The sequence below is a fragment of the Galleria mellonella genome, unplaced genomic scaffold (genome assembly GCF_026898425.1).
Source record: "Galleria mellonella isolate WM207_F2 unplaced genomic scaffold, CSIRO_AGI_GalMel_v1 utg184, whole genome shotgun sequence".
Lineage (NCBI taxonomy): Eukaryota > Metazoa > Arthropoda > Insecta > Lepidoptera > Pyralidae > Galleria > Galleria mellonella.
In genome coordinates this window covers 5,086,333-5,113,851 of record NW_026442025.1, presented here as the reverse complement: position 1 = coordinate 5,113,851, position 27,519 = coordinate 5,086,333, and the positions used below count along the sequence as shown (strand labels likewise).

Here is a 27,519-nt window from a genome sequence, read left to right as displayed (position 1 = left end):
TGACAAAACTTTGTCTGGTGTTAAAAAATTTTTTTAGTTGATGTATAATGTTTATTTGTATTTAACACTTGTCTATTGCAAGTTTAACTTTTTTTGGGAAAACACCGAAATAGTTTTATTACCATATAAAAATTCAATAGTTTTGAGTTATAATTAAATGACTCTTCATCTAAATCTGATCCTGTGGCATGGCCAAACTCCGTAGGGAATCAAAAAGTTCACTCATTGAACATTGGCCCTCGCTTCGGTAAGTTCAGCTGGATTAAGTTTAGAAAACATTAAGCCGATGAAAATAAGTGAAAAATACGTATTAGTATGAACTTTTAAGATAATAGAGTTGTGATTAACACCTAAAAAGGGGTATAATTATGTGTAACGACATAATCAATTTCAAAATGAATTTTATGTAAATAGGTTGGTATATATTATTTCTTTTTTATGAATAATCTGAAACCTGTCTGCAGTATGGGTACACGCTGACCGCACCAGTGAGGGATGATAGATGAAGATGAAAGGTAGGTCGGTCAGTCCATCGTAACGAAGACAACTAGCTCTTTCCTGGAGCTTGGTCTGTATGCTTCAGTATATAATGTTAAGTTAGCAGATAACCTGAGTGCCAAGTTTTATTAAAATTATTTTATTCAGCTGTTTAAAGATGATTGTGTAACACATATTTTTACAAACTGTCACGTTTATAATATTAATATAATTTTAAATTAACAATCTTTGTTCGTTTTGTTTAACTACACCTTAACAAGAACAAATTAAAATATTTCGAAATATTATTAAAATAAATTAACCAATGACTATTCTAACCTTTATAATTTAAATGAACTAGTGTTATTGACACCTGTCAACTCATAACTAAATTCTCGTACAGGTCTGAGTAGGGTTTAGTATTTAGATACTTGATTGGTTATGAAAAATATGTGAAAAATATTTACTTTTAAAGCAAGCTTTGTTTAGTTTAAGTCTAGATGGCGATGTGTGATATTTTTATTTATTTAATCATTGATACATGTATGTATACAAAGCGGACATAATGTTAAAATCTTTTACTCCCAGTCAACCTTAGGGAAGTGTCAGAATACTTAAATGTGGTATTAGTAATTATTGATATATATACATAAAAATACATATATAAACAATATTAATATATAAATATAAGAATAAAAATATACCGCAGACCAAAATTAATTTTCCAGAAAATAGCTGAGATGCCACCAGGAAGGTGCTAGATGAAGTGCCAATAAAGTTATTATAAATTTAAATACTTTGTTGTTGTAACGCTTTCTCATCATAGTACTACTAATAATAATATTTACTATTTAAATATATATAATAGTTATTTAGTTTTTATTTTTTCAGCAGTTAACTGTTCACATCTGAACGTAACCTCCATAAGAAGAATTTTGCCAGTAGTTGCCACGCTTGGTAGGCGGATTGGCAACCACAGTTAGGCTTTTAGGGTTGTTTTAAGTGGGACGCTAATGTAGCATGTACATATATAATAGTATAGTATATAATAACACTGAAATGTAAGAAAAAAATATAAAATGAAACACTAAGCCATCTAAAAAATAGTTTATCTGTCTTTATTAAAGTTTAGTAAGTACTTAAATTACTTTTAGTAATCAATTCCTACACAGTATAATATTTAGTTGTAATTTTTTTAATGTAATAATAATTGCAATATTAACTGTAAATATTTTGACTGTTTTTCTGCGTTGCTAACCTAATCCAAGACATTCAGAGTTAACTATATACAAAAGTAGACTAATTGACACTAACGAATACAGCCAACTTTGCGACTAGAGTATTACAATGTTAATCTACACAGGTTACAGTCCGTGCCGACTGGAATTAGATAAATAACAAGTTGGCCCAACTTTGTTATATTAGTTGAGTCCGACCCCCATTTTGGTAAAACCGCGTGCGTCCTAACTAGCTAACTTTGGCCTCTGTCCATGTTTACTTTCTTTTGTGTAAAAGTTTCTTCCCACGTATCAGAGTGCCGGTTCACTAACTCAATCTCATCTGGAGATCTAACGGTGAAGCTTGCTCTTTTATTAGAGTAAATTCGGAAAGTAGTAAAGTCGAAGTAAGAGATATTAGTAAGAACAATGTATTGTTTCAGCTAAGGCTTCATGGTTGTACTCCAACGTTTCGGTTGTCGGTGGAGTGATAGTTTGAGATAAGTAATTATTTCAAAATAGATTTTTTTTTAAAGTTCAGAATAGAATGATAACTTTGCTTGCTCTTACGCTGGCGGGGCACCAGTGAGGGCTGATAAGTGAGAATGAAAAGGCAGGTCAGTTAGCCCATCGTAATGAATACGCCTGAAATTCAGCATGATAGTTTCCAGGGGAGACTGACTGAAAGTCAACCTGGGGGACTACCATGAAATGAAATTCCGAAGTTTCGGACTCAATTTCGTGTTTTTGTTCACACCTAAATCGGGTCAGTAAAAAGAGCTAAACATTTCGTTCGTCATAAATCCTACCATAAAAGTCCCAAGGAATAATATTTTCATATTTTTAATGTTTTTACCGATAAGTATTATGTAATTTTAACATTAAATTTGTGTTGCGTTCGGCTCCGAAATTTCGGAAAACATTTCATGGTAGGCTCTCTGTTAAGGTACATTGCTAGTAATGGGATTGGTAGTACGCATTACTAACAATCCTTTCCTCCCAGTAGATTTATTTTATACTGACATGACAGTACTATGCATTGCCGTCTGGTCCTAGCGTAGCATGGGCAATCCCTTCCTCTCCCGTGGTGTCGTAAGAAGCGATTAGGGACTTAATAGCTGAGTGCTGGGCGCAGCGTTCCTTTTAAAATATCACCAAAGCCAAATTGCGGTAGTCAATCCGTCTGCCAACTGTAGCAATTACTAACAAAATTCCCTTATAATGGAGGCCTATGTTCAGCATATCTGTTCAAGATAACGATGATGATGATGATGAGGTAAGTATAGAGAGAGAGGGTCTAATGATCAACATTGCCTGTCTCACTATGCAGCTAGAGTTATAAAAAGGATACTGCGTGTCTTTAGTAAAAGGTTCTAACAAACATAATATATATTGGGGGGGGGGGGGGATGGAATTGTTAGTAATGGAGACTGAGAATACCATTGCTAGCAATATACCCAACCAGGTCGACCTCCTCGCGGTTCTCCCTGGAAACTATCATGGTTAATTCCTGATGAATTCATCATGATGGGCTAACTGGCCTGTTTTCATTCTCATCTATCACCCTACACTGGTGCTCCGCCAGCGTGTCCCGTTAGCGCAGGACTGTTACCATTTTCACCCATCAAAAAAAAGATTGGTATTATATATACGAGTATAAGTAAGTAGTAGCTATTAATGTACAAAATAGTGTTTATTCACACCAACGGTCGTGAATTTCACAATGTCAGCGCCACGTTAAGCGTTTATTTGCGAAACGAAATATAATCTGTGACAACGGACAGAACGGACACTATCCTATTCATTGCACTGCTCGCTTATTCTGTTGATAGAAGCATAAATATTCATGCCAATCTTGTGTAGTCATATCTCGTGACACATTAACTCTTGTAATTCAAACAAAAATATAGGCAATGCACGTATATTGATTTTAAACTCAGTTTTTTTTTTTAAATGGGTCTTAATGGAATGGTAACCCCACCGGCGATAGCTATTGGTATACGCTGGCGGAGCACCAATGAGGAGCCCATCGTGACGAATTTCACTAGAATTAACCACGATGGTTTCCAAGGTGAACCGCGTGGAGGTTGATCTGATAGGGTCTATTGCTAGTAGTGGATCAGTTAGACTCCATTATTAACAATCCCTTTCTCCCTGCTTAGTAATTATTATTATTTATTTTTTTTAAATGGATGATAATAGAATGGTAACCCCACCCGCGCTATCGGTATACACCGGCGGGGCACCAGTGAAGAATGATAGGTGAGGATGGAGTAGGTCAGTTAGCCCATCGTGACGAATTCAAGAATTGTTCGCGATGGTTTCCAGGGGGAACCACGTGGAGGTCGACCTAATAAGGTATATTGCTAGCAATGGGGCTATCAAACTCCATTGCTAACAGTCCTTTTCCCCCCTCTTAGTAATTATTAGGTTCCGGCACAGCCGTGTGGTTCAGGCATAGACTAGGCCACCCCTTCTTTTCCCGTGGGTGTCATAAGAGGCGGCTAAAGGAGGACGAGGGATGGGCAGTTAAAGGCTGATATGATGATGATGGTAGCTGATCTGACTTCATCATCACCTTTTTATACTCTGCTGATTGTCCAATCTATACTTATAATAATCTATACTTGTACTAAATCTGTAGAGAGCTCAATTCTGTACATGAAATATATTTCCAAAATAACTATCAGGGGGTGATTAATGGTCGATACTGATGCCAAAAATGCAAGCAGTAAAATTTTTGTCTGTCTATCTGTATGTTCGTTATAGAAACAAAAACTACTCGACGGATTTTAACAAAACTTGGTACAATTATTCATCATACTCCTGGGCAGGTTATAGTATACTTTTTATCACGCTACGATCAATAGGAGCAGAGCAGTGAAGGGAAATGTTAAAAATGTTCACCCGTGCCGGGACGGGCCGCGGTATTACATCTTTATATATATAAGCGGTTACTACATCTTTATTCATAAAAAAAAAAAACTTAGGAGACGAGTGGAATTGAAATACTGATAATTTATCCTTCAAGTATTTATGTAAGTCCGTGTGCTCCCGGCATAGAATAGGCCACCAGTTCCTTTCCTGTAAGTGTTGCAAGAGGCAACAAAAGGAACTTACTGTTAGAGAAATAGGTAGCAGTGCCCCTCTTAAAACATCTCTAAACTCCTAACTGCGGTTGCCAATCTGTCTGCTAAGCGTGCCAACTACTGGCAAAACTCCCCTTATGGGGAAGGCTTATATTTAGCAGTTGACAGTTAACGGCTGAAATGATGATTTATGTATGAACACAATTTATTTGTTGAAAAAATATATTTAATTAATTAAATTAGAACAATGATTCTTTTATATTGCAAGCCTAACATTATGATAGCAGCGACTCTCTTAAAACATCTATAAAAGCCTAACTGCGGTTGCCAACCTGTCTGCTAAGCGTGCCAACTACTGGCAAAACTTTCCTTATGGGGAAGGCTTATATTTAGCAATGGACAGTTAACGGCTGAAATGATGATTTATGTACAAATAGAATTTATCTTTTGATAAAAATGATGATGAAATATTTAATTAATTACATTAGAACAATGATTATTTTATATTGCGAGCCTAACATTATTAATTAAGTAGAAAATATATATCATATGAAAGACATGTTGTACAAGTTTTACAAAGAGATTTATACAAAATTAGCAAACAAACACAGAACTGTCGCATCTCAGTCTCGGTAGTCGACAACTAATTAGATATCGTGTGTTGTGTAGACACGGAATTTAGTTTAATATGAAAATTCAGTTTTCTTTACAACTAGCTCTTAGTTACTAACAGAATTAAGATGTAAACATTTCGTTGTTTCACTAACGAGATATATGTATATTATTATTTTGTAGCGTAGATAGACATATTATCATCATCATCATATCAGCCTTTAAGTTTCTACTGCTGATCACAAGTTTTTTCCCTGGAGGGCGGGGGGGGGGGGGGGGGGTTCTGCCAGTAGTTGCTTGTACGCTTGGAAGGCTTCAGATTTTTCAAAAGAGACGCTGCTGCCCATAGTCGCCTCTTACGACACTAATGGCAAAGGAAGGAATGGCACATTCTACGTCGGGACCACACGGTAAGTGTAAAGTATATTAGGTATTTATCCAAGTGTTTTTTGTCTTTTGAATTAAATAGTAACTAAGAACATGTAAATATACATAAAATGTAAATATCGTAGTATCGTATATAGTATGGCAGGGATTTTTTTAATATAATTATTGATTGGTTTGTAACAGTGTAAATATTTAATTTTAATTTTAATTTATTTAATTATTTTACAATATCTTAAACACAAAAAAGAAATGAAAAACAATTTGCATTTGTTTTATACATGGAAAAATATAGCTGTCGATATTCTTATACCCAAAAGAAGGTCAGACCTGTGTTATGGTATGACGTCCATTGGACAAAGTTAAGTAATAATAATTATTGGATTTTACAATATTAAAATAAGCTCCTAATTGTCCTTCATATTGATTCATTAATTCATTATTTAAACTACAAAGTTAGAAAAGAGAAGATAGGGTGGAAATTGGAGATGAAATGATGAAAAAAAAAATCATTTATTTATTTATTTTACATTTTATTTTACACCAAGTAAAAAAATAGTAAATACGGTAAATATTAATGAGAAGTGAGCAAAAGGCGGCCTTATCGCTCTACAATCTCTTCCAGACAACCTTTGGGTAGAGGACATTGGGAAAAAGACAAAGGGTAGGTGGCGCACGATTATACACATACTATTGTGTACAAATATATACATAAAGATACACACAGTTAATAGTACACATACAACAGGAGAGTAAATGAAAAGAGAACACAGGAAAATAGTACTAAAAGGAGAGGTAATAGGATTTAACAGGGTTTTTGAAGCTAGTTAGAGTTACATTCTCCATTGTCAAAGAATAAATGACAAAATTTAAACAGGAATTTCATTTTACAAGTACCTCATACTAACAATAATTTCTATAGCAATATTCGTAAATTAGAATAGCTGTTACGTTTAATGTGACAGTGTAAATATTGCAGTGGTACATAAAGGCGGCAATCAGTTGGCTCTGCGCCAGTAGCACCTAACTGTCGACTGAATCGTCTTGCAGATGCATTCCCAATATGACTATCTACTCTGTGATACGTATTATTAAAAGTGGAACATATATATAGAATAATATAAATACGTTCAACGTATTATATGTAGTGCTATGTAATTTCATACTAAGTACAATACAAGCTCTGCTATATATTGTCCACTGTCGGACATAATTCCTCCTTGGTAGGTTTTGTTAGTAGTTACCACGCTTGGCAGGCGGATTGGCAACCGCAGTTAGGCTTTGGTTGGTTTTAAAAGGGACGCTGCTGCGTATCTCTCGCCCTCCCTTAGTTGTCTCTTATGGTACTCAAGGGAAAGGAAGGGGAGACCTATTCTATGCCGGGACACGGCTAATGTATATTATGTATAGTTTATTATGAGCATTAGACAACTGACAGAAATATTTATTTTTTCCTAGTAACTATATACATACTTACATAGAAAAAATTTAAGGTTAATACAAACAGACATACTTATGAATACAAATGTTTGTATTGTAAGGCAATTGAATACGCGACCAATGGAAGGAGTACGATGCGTCAAACTGATACACTATTGTCAAACATTAATTAAAATAAAACACGATAATAAACTACTAATAATTTTTAATAATTAATTAAGTATATACATCCTTGTAAATAAATGCATAGCTATACAAAGTAGATGGAACTATGCACTTTATACGAGCGAATGTACGACAGCCAGCTACATACATTACGATATGAAGGAATATGCTGGCGCCGCCTCAAAATGGCGGTGCTGATAAGATAAACTGTACTAAGTGAATGTAAGCTTCAGATAGGTAAAACGACGCCGCGACACAATCTGTAATCTCTTGCAATTTACACACGTGATATGGGTAATGACGTTTTGGTAAGTTAACCCAATTTTGTACCGATAAACTCAAGTTATAATACCATATTCATTGAATAGAGTAATTAGAAGGGAACTTGATAGTATATTTTACAAAAAAAAAAAAGTAATTTTAATCTGTGACAAAACAAACTGATGAAAAAGGGAGTTTGTTTCTAATATATTTATTTTAGATTAAGAATATTTGAATTTAGAATGCTACAAGCACAGAATCAAACGCTACAAGCACTGTTCTACTTGTCAAAAATAATGGTGACTACAGTCCAACGCGATATTTTAGCTACTCGTACTTCTGAATCGATTTTAATAATTATTTTTGCTATTCATAAGGTTTATTAATAGTTAATAAACCTTATGAATAGCAGAAATAATTGTATTTATTTTTGCCATTCATAAGGTGCCTATGAATGTTGTTTCCATATTAATAAAAATATAAATAATAGATAAATATTTTTAATGTAACATATATAACTCCCATTGCAATTAACAGAACCGAGTGGGCGCTTGCCAAACCTATATTTGGCGAATTGATTACGCAGGAGTGAACAAATATTTTGTAAGAATTGTTATAATTAGAACTAATTAATTAATTATTATTGCCGCTTTTTGTTTGAATTATACACTATATATTTATCGAATAATAACTATCGTAAATCATACGGTATTGTAACTATGTGTGACGGCTGTATTAAAGTTTTTAATTCTCCAATTTTTGATAATTCTCTTGAGTTTAAAATTAATTGAGTATGGATATATTTATATTATATTTATAAATAACACAATATATCTATATCAATGGTGACAGTAACCGCTTTCCATCAGGTGGGCCGTCAGAACGAAAGAATTAGTATGAATGCCATTTGAATGAATGAGTTCGAATGACTGCACTTGTTATTTCATATTACAAAAAAAAAGTATATGAGTAAGTTAAGTTTTTATTCACATTCTCTTTCTTCTATCCTTGTCAGTTTATTTGTATTAAAATTACAAATCTAATTCTATTTTAATACAAAATATGGTCGATTATGAGGAGTAAAACTCTAAATCGATCTCTTAACCAATTTTGTTTGATATTTTCAAAAATTACTTTTTAACGGATTATCATAAACAAACTTTATAATAATTTATTTATTTTGACTTAAATCTAATAGTAATTTAGTTCATATTGGTTCTTAGAATGAAGTATTCGCTGTAATATCAAATTGAAATTTTGATTTTAGAGACGGGTTTAATGAAATGAATGGCGCCTCAGATTCAACCCCCATTGTTTCATGTCAAATATTGTGTATGTACCCATATCGTAGATTAAGGATAGTATCTGTTATATCACATAATCTAATATGTATATTTCGGTTTCTTTCTGCTATTACACTCAATCCCTCGAACCTTAAACATCATACATTAAAAAGACTTATTCTAATTCATTGAGTGATCTATTAATGTACAGTCTGCACTGCTAGTGTTTGAAACATGGAATCGCTTTCGTTTTTAAGTGCCTTTTAAAAGGAGGCGTTTCTCAATTCCTCTATATTTTTTGTGGCTATATTAGGCGATTATCGATTACTATTACGATGAATCGATCGGTTTTCGTTTTGTAGCCGACAACGTTTTCTTATTCTCATTTTGACGACGATTGCAGCCACCGTTTTTTTGTGGAGCAAAAATCAGCTAATTGCGAATCAAACTCTATTTGTAGGCAAAATATTAGTATCGCGTTCGAGTATTCTGACACTTACCTATGGTTGACTGGGAGAGAATGCTTTTAGCATTAAGTCCGCCATGTACACATATTTGTACTAATGAATAAATAAATAAAATATTCTGCATTCATAATTCTCATATTTTCAGTCTAATGTGTCTTTAAAATGTCTCGATATTTATTAGTGACTTTATTGCTTTTTTTGCGATGCTAAAAACATTTGTTATATATCGTATCGTAATTGCAACCTTTTAAGTTCACAAGGAACTGCGCAATAGAAAACTGTCTTAAACAAGATTTTCTTCATTATTTGGTTGTGTGTTTTTGCTCAGGACTTGTAGTTATATGGTGTTCGAGCTTTCTATTCTGTATTATTACACTACTATATTATGAATAAGTATTTAAAGTGAGTTTATGTTACAACAATTACGCGAAATAATGAAGGCCGTCATTATGGCGAGTCAGCGAGTGTAGCAATTAAAATATAATACATATATACAAGCCGCCATAGTTAAAGTATTATTAGTTGTATGTGTACGTCTAACGCAGGTTCCACTCATGTTTTTTAATAGGTGAAGTTTAAATGGTAACGCTATCGGTATATATGACGGTGCTCCAGTGAATAATGGTAGGTGAGGCAGATAGTAGATCAATCGGCCCATGCCTCGTGACGAATTCAACAGTAATTGTTCACCATGATTTCTATAGGGAACCGTGTGGAGATCGACCTGATAGGGAATATTGCTAGCAATGGGGGGGGGGCTTACTCCCTACCACTAACTGTCTTTCCCCCAAGTGAAATGATTGGAGATGAATTTGCATAACATTTTTATTCTTCGGAATATCACCGCATATCAGATCCTATGGAGGGCACAGCGTGTTGTGTAATGGTTATAGTACTTTAGTCGTTTGTTTGTTTGTCATTTCATCAAAATTTGTGAGATGTTTAATAGAAAAAATATGAACACGTTATCCTATTAGGACCAAATTTATTTTTTGAGATTTTTTGCTATCAGTCTTTTTAAAGAGAGCACGTCGGCTGGTAGATACCTCTGGCGACCAGAAGGTTGGCTTATATGTTGTCCAACGTATTTCTGAAATTATTCAGTGTGGTAAAGCGGCAAAAGTACAAGAGTTTGTACAAAAGTCGATTGCTTGGGTACCTTTGTCCCATTCGTGTTTCAACCGTGAAGCAGTTGTGTTTGCATAGCTGTGTTTAGGTTTGAAGGGTGGGATATGGCGTGAATTTACAGGGTATAGAGGAATAACATCTGAGTCCTCAGGAATGGCAACGCATGGGAGGTATCATGGGCGAAACAGTATACTCTGTTATGTCCATGGTACTGCTCATGTCTACGCGAGGGTTACCACTTTCCATCAGGTGGGCCGTCAGCTTGTTTGTCATTCTAAGTTGTATAAAAAAAAGCTATTTTATTAACTGGTAGTGACTTCAAGGAAATCTTTTAATGGATGGATGGATAGATGTTTAATAATTTGTCACACAAACACTACTGAAGGGATTTGAATGAAATTTGGTACACGGATAGGTTATACTCGTATACTAAACTTAGCATGTAAGATACTTTATTTATTGACTCCATTATACTAGACTGTATGATGGTTTTCCTGTACCTACAAAATTTTTATCCATTCAGTTTCGCTTGATTGATTGAATAAAAAACATCTAAATGTACGTATACCTACATCCAAATTATTACATTTATAACATTAATAAGAATAGAACAATGGCTACCTTTAGAATGATACATATCAAAATGCAGATGTAACTAAAGCACATGACACAGAATGCTAATGAGCATAATTTAATACAGAATGACACTGTGCAGCATTGAAACTGTAATGCCTAGGGCAAGAACATACATTCATACAAATTGCGTGTATCTCGTATATATAATTTGTATATTATGAAAGCATATTAATATAAAGAGTTCGTAGGTAATTACAATTTTATATATGTATACTTAAATTATATATATAGGGAAAAAATCCTCAGTTTTATAAACAGATAAAGTAAGAATACAGATTAGAAGGTTGTCGCAAAAAACATAGCGACAGAAAAACAAGAATAATAAAAAAAAAAAGAGTTCGTAGGTAATGTACTTTGTGTACGCTTTTCTTCGTGAAACTGTGAATTTATATTTGTTTATAATATTTTTCACTTCCCCCAGATACATTATTAGGTTCTTAAAAAACAGCGTGTTAAGGTTGCTTCAATGTTGACAACGCGCATGACATCTCTCCTGTTGCAGGCGTCCATAGAAATCACGTGGAAGTCGAACTGTCAGGGTATATTGCTAGTAATGAGACTGGTAGTCCATATTACTAACAATCCCTTTCCCCCTACTTCCACTGTTAGTGACAAAATTAATAAGGAACTAAGACGAGAGCAAACCCTGACGGGGTTCTACAAATGATCGACACTGATTTCGAAGACTTGTTGCAGTTGCAAAAGGCAAGGATATCGCCTTAAAAGTATAAAAAAAGTATATATTTGAATTAAGAGCCTTCTTCCTTCTAAATTTAATTGAAAAATAGATTGCCGGCTTGTTGCAGTTGCAAAAGGCAAAGATATCGCCTTAAAAGTACAAAAAAAGTATATATTTGAATTAAGAGCCTTCTTCCTTCTAAATTTAATTGAAAAATAGAATGCCAGATGCATGGCGTGCGCATGCACGGCTATTTTACTTAGATACTTTTTAGATTGTGCCCTTTTATTTCTACTTTAGAGAGTTAGGATGATTTCTTTAAATCGCGTTATTTACCAAAATAACTTTTAAAGCTATATAAAATAAAACTGTTTTGCGATGTTCAGCCGCAAAATAAATTGAAGTTAACAAAGAGAAAACTGTACAATAGATGCTCGTATTTGTGTACAAAAACGGTACGGATTCAAACAAACCCATCGATTCTCAACTAATATTTTACACATTCATGTAAAACAAAAACGTGTACTGCACAGAATTACTATAGTCTGAGAAAACGCGGTAACTGGCATATTTCTAATAATTATTATTACTCAAAATTATTTGCCACCAATTTATTTTTACGAAAATTGAAAGAAAAATCATGAATATTATTATTAATGATCATGATTCACATAACTTAAATGTGTTTGTATGTGAAAAACTGCTACTAATAATTTTGGTTTGATAGATATATTTGTTGTTGAAACATTACATGTCAAATAATCACGACCTTGTGACGTTTATATAAATTCGCCCTTTTTAAGACATTGTCCCCGTTTGGTCAGATGCTGTGTTCTGCCACTAACCAGCCGAATATAGTAGCGCGGTCGGACGCTCAAATGTAAATTAAATGATGAATAGATACGCGCACGAATGCGCTTTGCGGGAACGCAACAAAAAAACAGGCGGCCGCCCATTAATTCGAGATGGTGTCGGCGTTGTTTGCTGTTTTTGCTATTTACTTGCTTTTATGGCGGGCTAAAAGTTATGTAGTGAAAACTAGGATTGTGATAGTTCACTTAGTTTGATTTATATATTTATCTAATAAGTAACGACTAATCTTGTTATAATATGAAATCCATTCATTAAGTCTTTCTCGGTGTAATGTACATTTTCCACTTTTAATCTAACTAGAATTATGAAAAAAATAATTGAAACTTGGATTTTACTACTAATTAAATGCAATAATGTTATAAATATTGATATCCACAATTTTGTAGTGTATGATAGAATTAAGCATTTTACAGCGATGTAAAAGTTGTTGGTAATATTACTAGTAAACCTTATTACTTGTCTGAAATTAAAATTTTAATCATAAAAATAATTCATTACAATAATCATTTTAATAATTTATTAAAATTTTATATTAGTATATTATAAAATTCACTTGTAAGCGACTTCAAAAAAATATAAATTGAATTAAAGCAGTGAATTTACAGGGTATAGAGGAATAATACCCGAGTCCTCAAGAATGGCAACTCATGGGGGGGGGAACCTTAGGCGAAACAGTATACTCTGTTATGTTCATGGTACTGCTCATGTCTATAGGCGACGGTTATCATTTTCCAGATGGGCCGTCAGCTGTTTGCCATTCATAAAAAAATATTTAGCGATGTTTCAAAATTACGAAAGATATTGAAGATATTAATTCATAATTAATAAATCGCTAAATATTTTTTATAATATATACTAGTATATATATGTATATTATATACTTATTATATATATTATATGCTTGTATAAGTTATTTTATTATACAAGTATATACATACATGTATATACTCTTATTTATTTTATTTTTATGCCATTAAATTTTATTTTTTTATTTTATACCAGAGGGAGACTTTGTACAAAAGTCGATTGCTTGGGTATCTCTGTCCTATTCGTGTTTCTACCGTGAAGCAGTTGTGTTTGCATAGCTGTGTTTCGGTTTGAAGGGTGGAATATGGCGTGAATTTACAGGGTACAGAGGAATAACACCTGAGCCCTCAGGAATGGTAACGCATGGGGGGTATCATGGGCGAAACATTATGTGTGTATACTGTTATGTCCATGGTATTGCTCATGTCTATAGGCGACGGTTACCAGTTTCCATCAGGTGGGCCGTCAGCTTGTTTGCTATTCTAAGTTGTATAAAAAAAAATATTAAAATATCTTAATATTTTATAGAAATGGCAATAAATAAGAAGTATCAAGAGCATCACAGTAATATGAAGTTCTTGGTCAGCACCAAGGCAACAGTTACCATTTTTCATCAGATTGTTTGCCATTTCATTTATCCAGGGAATAATTATTAAGACCATTAAATAAATTGTGGTATGTAATAAATAATAAACGTGTATGATAGTCGCATAAAATTTGTTTAATGTTGAATTACTGAATGGTACATTTATTGAGATAACAAATACGTAGTACTGATTCGAATTCTATGATATAAATAATATAAATATTATACTTACGGGATACAGATTTATTGTTTAAACACGCTTTCTCGCACCCATATCATAACAAAATGTCAAGTGGTGTAATCCGTGGCATAATGTTGGTATTACTGTATCACACCTGGTGTGATGTTTTTATCTATGCTAATTAGGTAGCAGTTTTAATTGTATAATCCCTTTCACCTGCCTTATCAATTTCTTAATTAAATAACACATTTAGAATTGTTGTGAATAACGGAATATAACGGAATACAAAGATAATATATGTAATAGAAAACTTTTTAAATTATATATATTGAATTATAATCATAAAAATTAGCTTAGACCATATTTATATATTATTCTACGAAAACAAAAAAAAAAAAAACAAATTCGATTAAGTTTATGTGTCTTACTCAAGAAAGTTAACCTTTTCAATAAAAAAAAATGTTTGTAATATCAGCGTAACTCTTTTTACCCGAATTTGTAACTTCATAATGTTTTTTGTGGATGATCTTATAGACAGGGTAACGAAAAACATTGTCAATATGCTTAAAAAAAAAAACTCCTTAGCTGTTACCGTGAAACGGAACGGAACTTTCGAGGGGTACACGGAAAGGGCGTAACTGCGGAACCGATGAGTCAGTATCAAATCGAACGAACCTAATAAAAGATCTAATAAAAAATCGTTTGCAGACGTTTAAGGATTTGGCACTTACTGGGTTTTCTTTTAGGATAGAGAACGTGAACGTAGCTACGTAAAAGAAGTATGTAGCGAGTAAACAAAAGTTTTGCTCACATTTAGTTGAAATTTGTAGATAAATATTGATTTCTGTTTTCAGAGCCATCTATTATCAATAAAAGTCTAGTAGTTAATGGTAAATAAAAGTGTGAATAAATTACTTAAAAACAGTAATAAAAATTTATTGTTAGTACACGCAAACGAAATCAAAGTCAGAGTTAATTAATATTCGTGAAACTGGGATAGTTATTTCCTTTTTTTTCTGGTGGATGAAAATGTAATGATAATCCCGCCTGCGCTAACGGGATACACTGATCAGCCTTCACTGGAGCACCAGTGAAGGCTGATAGATGAGAATGAAAACAGGCCAGTTAGCCTATCATGATGAATTCATCAAGAATTAACCATGACAGTTTCCAGGGGGAACCGTGAGGAGGTCGACCTGGTTGGGTATATTGCTAGCAATGGGATTCTCCGTCTCCATTACTAACAATCCCTTTCCCCCAACTGGGATGGTTATAATCTTTGGTACCTATAGATACATGTAGGTACTATACATTTTTATAAATGTGGTCAATAAAGAATAAATAAATAGTAGTGTAAAAATATATTGATATTAATAAAGCAAGAATAAGAAAGTGTTCTACAATAGTTACAAAGTGTTTCAAACTAAATCTTTACGAAGCTAATTTTAAGCACAGAAGACTATTGTAGACATAAGCGGGCGAGTCCGTACAAAGGCTGGGGAATAAGTTTAAAGAACTAACGAGGACTTGTTACTGGAAGGTAACTGTATATTAAACAATAGTTGTGTTTCATAATGCGAATAAATTGAAATTATTTGTATATTTTTTTTTGATGGGTGAAAATGGAATGGTATGGCCTGCGCTAACGGGATACGCTGGCGGAGCACCAGTTAATCAGATTTTAGTAATAGTCTTATATGTATATTAGACATAACAAGCAGAAAATAATACAGAGGATCAAACCGGTGTTTAAGGTAAGATTTAAAAAAAACTGTATACACTCGTAGTTAGCTTAAAAAAAAACCTAACAAGACGTAATATTAAAGTGAATAGGTATAACAGTTGTGCCTCTATTTAGTACCATGAAAAGTTCGATATAGCAGATTATCTCCTTATCGACTCATCACTAACTTGCTCTAGTTGTGTAGGTAGTTTCATGGTTGTACACTATACGTGCCATTTTACTTTGTACTGTTCACTCTGCGTCCTTGATTCGTATTCAAGATTCTGTATTCTAAATATTTTAAATCGAATGCCTAGGAAGTACGCATATTGCTGGATATGTATTTATATAAAATTTTCACATATTTTATTTTTTAAACAGCCGTGCCTGCGACTTCCTTTTTTTAATGCAACTTAGAATGTCACACAAACTGACGGCCCACCTGTTGGAAAGCGGTAACCGTTGCCTATAGAAAGCAGTACCATGGACATAACAGAGTAGGTATACTGTTTCGCCCATGACTTCGTTTGTGTGTACATATTAATTAATTATGGATAGCATTTTTCCACATTTTTAATTTTTGCGTAATTTATATTAGAATTACTAACTAAGATATATATTTACTGGATAATAGACGATTAAAAAAAAATTTTTAGTTTTTAATAAAATTATATATCTTCATAATTTAAAAAAAAATCCATGGCCCGTACTATATTATTTATTATTCGCCGTGCGGTCTCGACACAGAATGGGCCATCCCTTCCTTTCTCTTTTGAGTACTGCAAGCGGTGGTTAATGAAACTTAACTTTGTCCCATTCGTGTTTCTACCGTGAAGCAGTTGTGTTTGCATGGCTGTGTTTCGGTGATTTTCAGCGTGAATTTATAGGGTACAGAGAAATAACATCTGAGTCCTCAGGAATGGCAACGCATAGGGGGTATCATGGGCGAAATAGTATACTCTGTTATATGTATGGTACTGCTCATGTCTATAGGCGACGGTTACCACTTTCCATCAGGTGCGCCGTCAGCTTGTTTGCCATTTTATGTTGTATAAAAAAACTTAATGGTCGAGAGATGGGCTGCAGCGTCTCTTTTAAAACACCATCAAAGTCTAACTGCAGTTGCTAACCACACAAGCGTGGCAACTAACTACTGACAAAACCCTTCAACAGGGGGAGGCCTATGTTCACCAGTGGATAGTTAACCACTGATATGATGATGATAATACTATAATCTACCTTTAGTTTAAAGCATTATAAAAAAATTGTTTCAATCAGCCTACCTACACCAAATCTACAGCCGACGACAACTATACCTGAAAAAAAGACAAATAAAAAAAAACAGAGGACAATTTAAAACATATATTTTTTTAAATATTTTTTTTTACAACACAGGGGGCAAACGAGCATGCGGCTCACCTGATGGTAAGTGACTACCGCCGCCCATGGTCACCCACAACACCTACGGTATTGCAGGTGTACTGCCGGCCTTTTAAAAAGGAATATGCTCTTTTCTTGAAGGTTATGTTGTTGTATCGGTTCGGAAATACTGCTGCTGGAAGTTGATTCCAAAGAGTTGTTGTGCGTGGGAGAAAGTGCCTCGAAAATATCGCATTACTACATTTCTAAATGCATTTAACATTTTGTTTTTAGTTCATTACGATTTTATTATGTAACCATAGAGATAATACCGAGTGAAAAGTGTCACTGTACAGTGTACACGCATGAAGTAGTGGCAACGAAACTAATTAACAAGTTGAACTCGCCCGGAGATTTCGTTAGCGAGCCAGTATATTTTTGCCAAACTTCGCTATCTACTAATGTCACGCATTTTATTACGTACAACCATGTGATTAAGTAACCTATGGTTTTTCTTCTTATCGTATAACACAACGAATAAAATTCTATATTAGATTTGTAATAACTAAAAAGTATAACAATCATAAACTTAATAATCAACACATATAATAAAATCGTAACTGGACGCTGTTTGTACATGGATATATAAAAAATAACTATTATAGGAGGGCGTTATGAACGTAATAGAACCCAAATTAATGATTTCTAGAATATTTGTCTGTTTGTCTGTACAATTGTGCATGCTAATCTCATCGGCTTAACCGATTTGAGTGCGGTTTTCACTAATATGTTACGGTTTGTTCCGCTTAATATTTAGTCTTTGTTTTATTTCGATCGGTTCATAAAAGTTATAATGGAATATAAATACTACTTACGGAATTACACCCGAGTGAAGCCGGGGCGGGTTGCTAGTCTCCAATACTTTTAACTTATTATCACGATGACTATCGGCGGTTTTTTTGATGGGTGAAAATGGTATGGTAACCCCGCCTGCGCTAACGGGATACGCTAGCGGGGCACCAGTGAAGGGTGATAGATGAGAATGAAAACAGGCCAGTTAGTCCATCATGATGAATACATCAGGAATTAACCATGATAGTTTCTAGGGGGAACCGCGAGGAAGTCGACCTGGTTGGGTATATTGCTAGCAATGGGATTCTCAGTCTCCATTACTAACAAACCCTTCCCCCCTGACTATCGGGGTTTGGTATATAATATTATTTTGAGATTTTCTTTTCTTGAATTTCTTTTGCTTCTTCCTCTCGTCGCCTCACGCAGCATGAAGGTGAAAGGAATAGTGACAGATTATATCTTATTCTTGCCGTGTGGTCCCGGCATAGAATGGGCCACCCCTTTCTTTTCCATGGGTGAACGATGGACGGGAAGTAGCGTCCTTCTTAACCAAATTCTAACTACGATTTCCAATACGTTTGCCAAGCGTGGCAACTAGAAACCCCCCAAGGGGGAAGCTTATGTTCAGCAGTGCACCGTTTAAAGGTAATATGATGATAATGACTATAAATTGATTAAATAAAAATTCATACATTCACGTACACAATCTCTTATATTAATAAATACAATTAGATTTATTATACAGCATCATTTACACCCCAACTAAGCAGAAATTGTAGTATAGATTAAACAACTTAAAAATAAATAATATTTTTTTTTGTACATAATTTACGTTACTTGATATAATTTTTCAAAGCTTTGTTTCAAGTTTTGTTCTGATTTCTTTTTTGTTTTTTTATTTTTCTGAAATAGCTCATTAATTTTTGACGATTGAAACAGTAGTTTTTTTTTGTCGTTACAGAGTGAAATCTATTTATCAGAATGTAGCAGACAATTTTGCATTATATATTAAAAAATATATAAAGCAAAAATAGATTTTTTTTTCTGTCTGGCACTGTATTTGAGAAGTTATCAAAAATCTTCCAAAAACAAACTTAGTTATGTGTGGTTCAGTTATGATTCAAAATAAGAAATTAAGAATTTCACTATTAATAATAACAACTACTGAGTATTCATTTTAAGGATTTTTTTTTTACATAGCTAATAAGAAAAATAGGAATATTTCAGAAATGCAATAAAGGTCATTTTATGTTATGCATTTGTATGGATCTCTAGAGGTGTAAATTCAACTCGTATCTGGCTGGTTTTCTTTTCTTTTATAGATATATTTATTGTCAACTATTCAAAAATTAATGACAGCAATACTAAAGACGAATCTAAATAGATTCACATAAAAACATAGCTACTTTCACAGTCGGCAAAAAAAGTAGCTGAGCTGAGTACTTTTAGGGAACGAGATATTTCGTCGCGGCTGCTCGTCATCAAAACGGAATAGCTCTAATCTGCCAGGTGTCAGCGGAAATTTTAATTATATTCATCACAAAAAAATACTAGGCCGCCGCGAATATTTTCTATTCGAGTGAGTTCTTTATAACTATAATTATTTTACTTCACGTTTTAAAGATATCTATTAAAAACTAATTAATGAATTACCTGCAGCTTTGTGTGCGTAATTTGTAAATGTTTATTGTTCGGGATACAAAATAGCTTATGTACTTCTCTTATGTAATTTAAATAGTGTGTACAGACTTAAATACATCATAAAAATTTGTTGAGCCATTAACCCACCAAGAGATAGCAAACAAACTCACTAATACATTTACAAAATTTGTGCAGTATTCTGCGGCTTTGTCCATATGAATCAGTATATATATACACAGGATGCTCTAGAGAATATTTGACGTTCTAAAAGAGGATATAACCTATTCATGTACCAAATTTCATTCAAATCCATTCAGTACGTTGCGTGAAAGAGAAACAAGTCCATCCATTTAAACATCCTTATGAACTTCCACATTTATAATAGTAATAGGATATTTGTTTTATTTTTTTATGCAACTTAGAATGGCAAACAAGCTGACGGCCCACCTGATGAAAAGTGGGCAGTACCATGGACCTAACAAAGTATACTGTTTCGTCCATAATACTCCCCATGCGTTGCCATACCTGAGGACTCAGGTGTTATTGCTCTGTACCCTGTAAATTTACTGCCATATCCCACCCTTTAAACCAAAACACCGTGCAAACACAACTGCTTCACAGTAGAAACAAATAGTAAAAACAAAAAAGATTTTAATACTTTTAAATATTTATTTTGTTACGATTGAGGTCGGAAGCGGTATCCAAATAAGCAGCAATCGCTGTTTAAGAGTTTTAGCACTTTTTTTTAATGAATGATAATGGAAATTGCAGCCCCGTCAGCGCTAACGGTATACACTGGCAGGGCACCAATGAGGGTGGACAGGTGAGAATGAAGAGGCAGGTCCGTTAGCCCATCGTAATGAAGACATCTGGGATTCAGCGCGATGGTTTCTAGGGATCACCACGTGGAGGTCGACCTGACCTGATTGCTAGCAATAGGACTAGTAGTTCGCGTTACTAACAGTATCTTTCCTTAGTTTTAGCACTTACCTTAATCTAAATAAAAGAGTTATTTTTGATTGATGAAAATGGAACAGTACTCGTATTCCCGTCTGTGCTATTGGTATACGTTGGCGGGGCCCCAGTGAGATGATGAGAGAGAGTGGAATAACAAGTGAGGATGGAAGGAGCGTAGTTAGTCCAATGATAAGAAACTAGAATGATGTAATGATACGCAAGCAAGTTGGTTAAACATTGATTTATTAATCGAAAGAATAAATAGAACGAATCGTTAACGGCCAGTAATTACAATTTTATTAGTGGCCTGTACGCGAACATAATACAATACAGATGGTTTCCAGGGGAAACTTTGTGGAGGTCGACCTGATGCAACATGCCTTATATTGTTAGTAACGGTGTTGTAAGAGTACATTACTAATAATACCTTTCCCCCTTACATAAAGGGTCATTAAAGTTGTATAATGTACAATTTTTTTATTTTATAAAGATGGTTTTATATACCGTACGGGGGACCCTAATACAGGCCGATTGCAATGACTCCACCCTAATTGGAATTATCTCGGTGCAAATTTGAGGCTTTGAATAATGACTTCGTTAAACGAGCGCTGTAAGAGGATTGCTTCAGGCTGCCTTTTAAATGTATTATACGAATTGTGGACGCTTTATAGTTAGGGATTATAGTTTAAAGTTACTTTTGGACTTTTTGTCCACTATTGGTTAGGATTAGGCGTGGCTAATGTTGGTAATGCTTCAATATTTATATATGGGGTTCTTTTGGACGTTATTATCGGAAAAAAGCTCATTACCCATTCCGATATTGGCCGTACCGATCGGATAGGTATCTATATTAATTTCCATTAGATTGATTTTATTTTTTAAATATTGGATAACAGACATTTAACATATTGATTATTAATATATATATATATATATATATATATATATATATATATATATATATATATATACAGATTTTTTTTATACAACTTAGAATGGCAAACAAGGTGACGGCCCACCTGATGGAAAGTGGTAACCGTCGCCTATAGACATGAGCAGTACCATGGACATAACAGAGTATACTGTTTCGCCCATGATACTCCATGATATATTTTTATATATTTTTTTCTTAAATATCCCCATGTACAGACATTGTCTTATAGTAGTTACGATTTTATTATGTTAGTAAGATTCTCTGGCTATATTGTGTCTCATGAAGATGGCACTAAATTTAATTTTAAAGTCAGACACTTTAAAATTCAATTTAGTGCTATTATGACTACTATGTACTACTATGACACATCAAAATGAATTTTATAAGTATCTCCAGAAAAGAGAACGACCACAATTTGTTCATTTTTGTTTTTTTACATTCAATATATTCGTCAAATATGAATTTTTTGGTAATTCTTAATGTAATATAGATATATATGATATATATATATATATATATATATATATATATATATATATATATATATATATATATATATATATATATATATATATATATATCATATATATCTCACGCAAAAACACGGCACAAAATTGGAGGCGGTATTCGAAGTTACATTCATAAAGGTCTAACTGAAAATGTAGTGTATTTTTACCTTGTTATGCCATCTAGAAGTCAAGGTCATCCAGAGGTGATTTGTTTCATTAGGTTTCCTACTAATGAAAAGCATAGATATGAAATAGTTACGAATTGTTTATATTATTACAGCACAAAATATGTTCTTGAACTCTGTATTACCAATTATTAACAATTTTATGCTGAGACCATCAAATCATTTCTTAATCATGTTATTATAATAAGTATAGGGTCATCATCGACAGAAGGGGAGAAATGTTGGGACACTTGATACCACACGACGAACTTATGAATATTATAATAGAAGGTAAGATAGAAGGAAGGAGGAAGATGAAGACCGAGGCATAGTTACATCAGGCCGATCAAGGAAGAAGTTGGTGTCGTGTCGTATCAAGAGGTGAAGAGACTCGCTGAAAATCGTAGTGAGTGGCAAGAGTTCCACCGACAAGAGCGCAGCTCTTAAATAGGATAGACAGATAGGGTCATCACCATTTTAGCTGTTAATCGTCGTTCGTCGTGCTGAACATAAACCTTCCCCATAAGGTCAGTTTTGCTGATAGTTGCCACGCTTGGCAGGCGGGTCGGTAACCGCAGTTCGGCTTTTAGAGATGTTTTAAGAGGGTCGCTGCTACCTATTCCTCTACCATTAAGTTTCTTTAGTCGCTTCTTATGACACCCACAGGAAAGGAAAGGGTGACCTACCATATATAATGCCGGGACTACACGGATTACAGTGTACTTAATATAATTCAAATTTGTCCAATTATTGCAAGAACTATAAAGTGTTACAATTATATACCCATAGTTTACACTATTACATTATTAATTAAACAAACTATTATTATTAATTTTTAAAATAAACATTAATTATAAAATACTAATTTAAATTATTTCATTATAAAATCTTTTGTCGTCAGGTATACAGTCTTTACAATATGATTACTTGTTGTCATGAAATTTTGCCTTATAATTACGTAAAATAGCAAAAAAATCATTAACCTTGTTCTGTGCAAACATTTATAATATTTATTTATACAGTTTTGTTAACATTCCACCATTTTCTGAATTTAGTTCTACTGGTTTTTACTTTAATTGTATTCAGCACGTTGCAGAGATTACAGGCCTTCATTACTTCCGTCGCCTCCTTATAGACATAATGATTATGCCATCTGAAATAAAATTATAAAAAAATATAATCCCATAAAAAATATTAACGTCCCACTACTAGTCACGATTCTCTTGTCATGAATGAAGAACGTAGCCTATTTTTATCAGGCCAAGCGATATGTATTAGGGTTTGTTCCCTGTAAGTTTTCCATTTCTTGCGCTAGAGTTGGTAATGTTTTGTTCTTTTAATGAACTTTTTATAATATTTTTAAGATAGATGTCAGAAGGTGCTTAAAGGACAAAGTTGTGATGAGAAATCGATAATTACTTCGGGTCGGCGTAATATTTAATGCATGGATGTAAGCAAATATGCTTATTAATAGTATTGTCATTAGATCATGCATAACATTTTTGTCGTTAAAAAGCTTCGTAAGTAGAAATAATATTTTAATATAATAACTACCTGTTTAAGATACGTGTACAGTTTAATTAAGGTTGAGAAAATTCAACAAGTTTCAGAACCATTCGGGACCCTTAATCGTGAGCGGCTGTGACGCATTTGCGTAAACCAGTGGTTATTACAATCAACTATCTACAGCACTGCCATAATTAATGCGAATATAACGACGTTCTTTGACAAGAGAAAACATTTTTTTACAGCTTCATATTTTTATAACATTTAGCATTTTACCTAAAATACTCAGCGTATAATTTAGGATTCATAATTGCCTGTGACATTAAAGATGCAATTTGACTGGCATTTAGTTTGCCAGCATCTATATAGGAACCTGGAGGTAAGAACCTGTAAAATAAATGATTAATTTCATTACAATATGTTACTATTAGAATGAAAAAATATGAAATAAATTCTTGTCACTATTTAGTAATTATTATAACATATGGTAATTACCTAATTACGTTAAAATTCATTAAAAGATAGGTAAAGCAAAAATAAATTGATTGGTGGTATATAGGTTTAATACTGTAATAATTTAGTATATAAGAACTAACAGTAAATGATAATAAAATAGATATAATAAAATCATAAATAAATAATAAATAGATATAATAAATAAATAATAGAGATAATAAAATCTAATAAAGGATCAAAGCTACATAATAAAAGGTACAAAAATCTTACCTTGAATAATTTGCTCCACCATAAACAATAGGTACAGTGTAATGTAATAAAGGATAAAGGATTTTTTCTGTAACATAATCCTCAGCTAAAGAATTTTCAAATGCGAGGTAAAAATAATAATCATTTTCTAAATCTTCTAAACAGTCGTACATATGATCTTTCGAACAAATAAGTTTACCACACCAACCATAAATATCTATCGATAGACCATATTTCAATAATTCTTTAGACAAATTCTTAGCTACGACTTCTCTGCGCCCTTTAGTTTTGCAATTCGAAACAAACCAAGCTGCTGCCTTTCTTTTGACCAGTAATTTCTTTCTAATATTGTCAGATGTTGGCAGCATAGGATTAATCCATTCCATGTTTACTTTTGGGCCTACTATATTACCTTTTTTATCCAAAACAATAAGATATGCACCAAATATATCTGAATCTAATTTATATGTCCATGTTAAATTATAATAAGAATCATATTTTGGAAGTATCACAGGAAAATTGTCAGCTGATTCTAAGCCGACGAAAATATATTTTTGATGAGGACTCCTTAATATAGGGTTATAATCCCAATAATTTTCGACGTCGAACAAAATGGCGTCGAAATATCTTATGTCTAGAAGTAGACTTTTGTCGCCAGTGAAATAGCAATTTCTATATGTGCAGTTATATTTTAGAAGAGCCTCTTGTCCATTCTTAAAGATCGGTGAGTCGTAATGTGAGAATGCTTGTGTCCATTTGAGTATGTATTTCAAATCAGTCGGTAACCTTTTCGGCATTTTAAAATTCATGCTTATTGCTGTTATGTTGTTTTTTAATTTTCTCAACTCCCACTCCATCTTTTTCAATGTTCCTGGTGTGGGAATCATGTATTCTATTTCTATGATTTCTTCAGTATTGTTTACAATTAAAGTTTTTAATAATTGAAATACAACAGTACTGTATGCACTTATTAGTACGGCTTTTAGTATCTTAGACATGTTACTGACGATATCAAGAATGTCTACAAAGCTGCTGTTTTGTTTGTTTGTAAATTGATTCAGAGTTATGGAGTAGTCAACATTCATTGTCTCTCTACATGTACCTAAATTATACAAATGAGCACTATGTATTTTTCCTTTTGAGTTAATAATTCTTTTTGCAGAAATAATGTTTTATTTTAATAAATGGGATTATTCTTTTGCTCAAGAAAATAACTGGAAAATGCTTTGTGTATATTTACATAGATGTTCTTTTACAAACTATATTATTGATACACATACTATACATACACTTGTTTGTTAGAACATAGTACAAAATGGACTTAATACTAAAAACATTTTTGACATAAAAGTGAGTTTATTGTTTGTTCAGTTTATTTGGCACCTTAACGACTAAACACATCAATACGATATTTTGCATACACACAGTATGAGCGATCAAGAAGGGCACAGACTACTTGTTATACTAATTAATCAATATTTACTAGTCACGTGAACGAAGTCGAGGATATACATAATTAAGGAATAAATAATAAGACAGTTTAAATAGAATTTATTTTTTAAACATACAACGAGAATGTTTGCAAAGTAAAATTCACGTATGCAAATAAGCTTAAAACATTGGATAGAGCAGGAAATACGTCGGCAATTATACTAAACAGAATATTAAATACGAAATCTCTTTGTGTGCGGTACCCGTGAGCCAGTCGGTCCTCACAGTGGACAGTATGCAAATGACAACAAATAGACAAGTGGCGCCACCACCTGCAGTGGTTGTGGCAGGACTTATTCATATATTTAAACATACTTTTTGTTTTTTGTTTCTTTTCTTTATTTACTATAGTACATATAATAATCTAAGTATTAAACCAGCATAAAAGATATTTTATCTAATCTATGTAATTAATATTTTAATTAAATATTTCTACTGAACAATGTTATTTCAAATGTTTTTTACGTCGCATTTTTAATTGCTTTGTCATTTAGTACTAAAATAATAGAAACCACATTTTCTTTTGGTATACGAGTGAATGGATATTTTGTTTAAAACACTTCATTATTCTGTCGACGATAAAGTATTTTTTATATTTTATTTGGAATTAGGCTTTCTTTTTTTAAAAAATAACGTAATAAACAAAATAAAAACACAAATTTAACTGACCGGTTGGGAAGGCTGTCTTATATAGATATACTGAAATGATAAGCAATTATATGCATTAGCCAACAGATCTTTGAAAAGAGTAATAATAAAGTTTTCGAATCAAGCTCTTTACATACTTAGCGTGTTCCCAAAGTTTTTATTAGCCAGCAAGTAAACGCGCCGGTATCTTTTTAGAAATCGAAACCCCAAAATTCACAGTTTGCCAAACTTTTTTTCCGCACCAAAAGCGAACCGTTGAATATTAGCAAAAAGTCATTAAAAGTAAGGGTGCTGTTCATCATGGCGAAGCCTCAAAGTCGGTATTAAACGCCAACTTGGTGGGACCTTAACTTATAAAAGTTCATTCATTTAACGCTTGCACGCGTTTGCCAAGCGGCGGCGGCGACTAAACTTCAAATTATAACATTACGTTTATTAACATAGATATGGATTGAAATAGATATCGCAATTATATATTTCTAGCTCTGAGAAACCTCTAATGTGTATTTGTGTTTCAATTAAAATAAGTATGAATAAATGTTTGTGTATTTTTCTTACATTATATGATATAGGGTATATATATATATATATATATATATATATATAATGATCTATATAATATATACATATAGGTAATAATAACACTAAGGATTTTCTGTTTTCTGGGACATTTTCTGTAAGAGATTATTAGCGATTAATTATTATTAGCAATAAGACTGTCTTTTGTATTTTCGACTACAACAAC

The 27,519-nt window shown here is 33.0% G+C and overlaps 1 protein-coding gene across 1 annotated transcript in view; it reads right to left on the bottom strand.

The window, feature by feature from the left end:
- LOC113512179 (alpha-(1,3)-fucosyltransferase C-like) overlaps positions 1-25,633 on the bottom strand; it is a 43,232-nt gene extending 17,599 nt beyond the window's left edge. The window contains exons 1-3 of the mRNA XM_052893809.1: positions 24,657-25,633; positions 24,207-24,317; positions 23,445-23,577 (exon numbers count right to left, since the gene is read on the bottom strand). Coding sequence (XP_052749769.1) covers positions 23,445-23,577; positions 24,207-24,317; positions 24,657-25,633 — 1,221 coding nt within the window. The remainder of the gene's footprint in view (positions 1-23,444; positions 23,578-24,206; positions 24,318-24,656) is intronic.
- Positions 25,634-27,519: the final 1,886 nt, after the last annotated feature.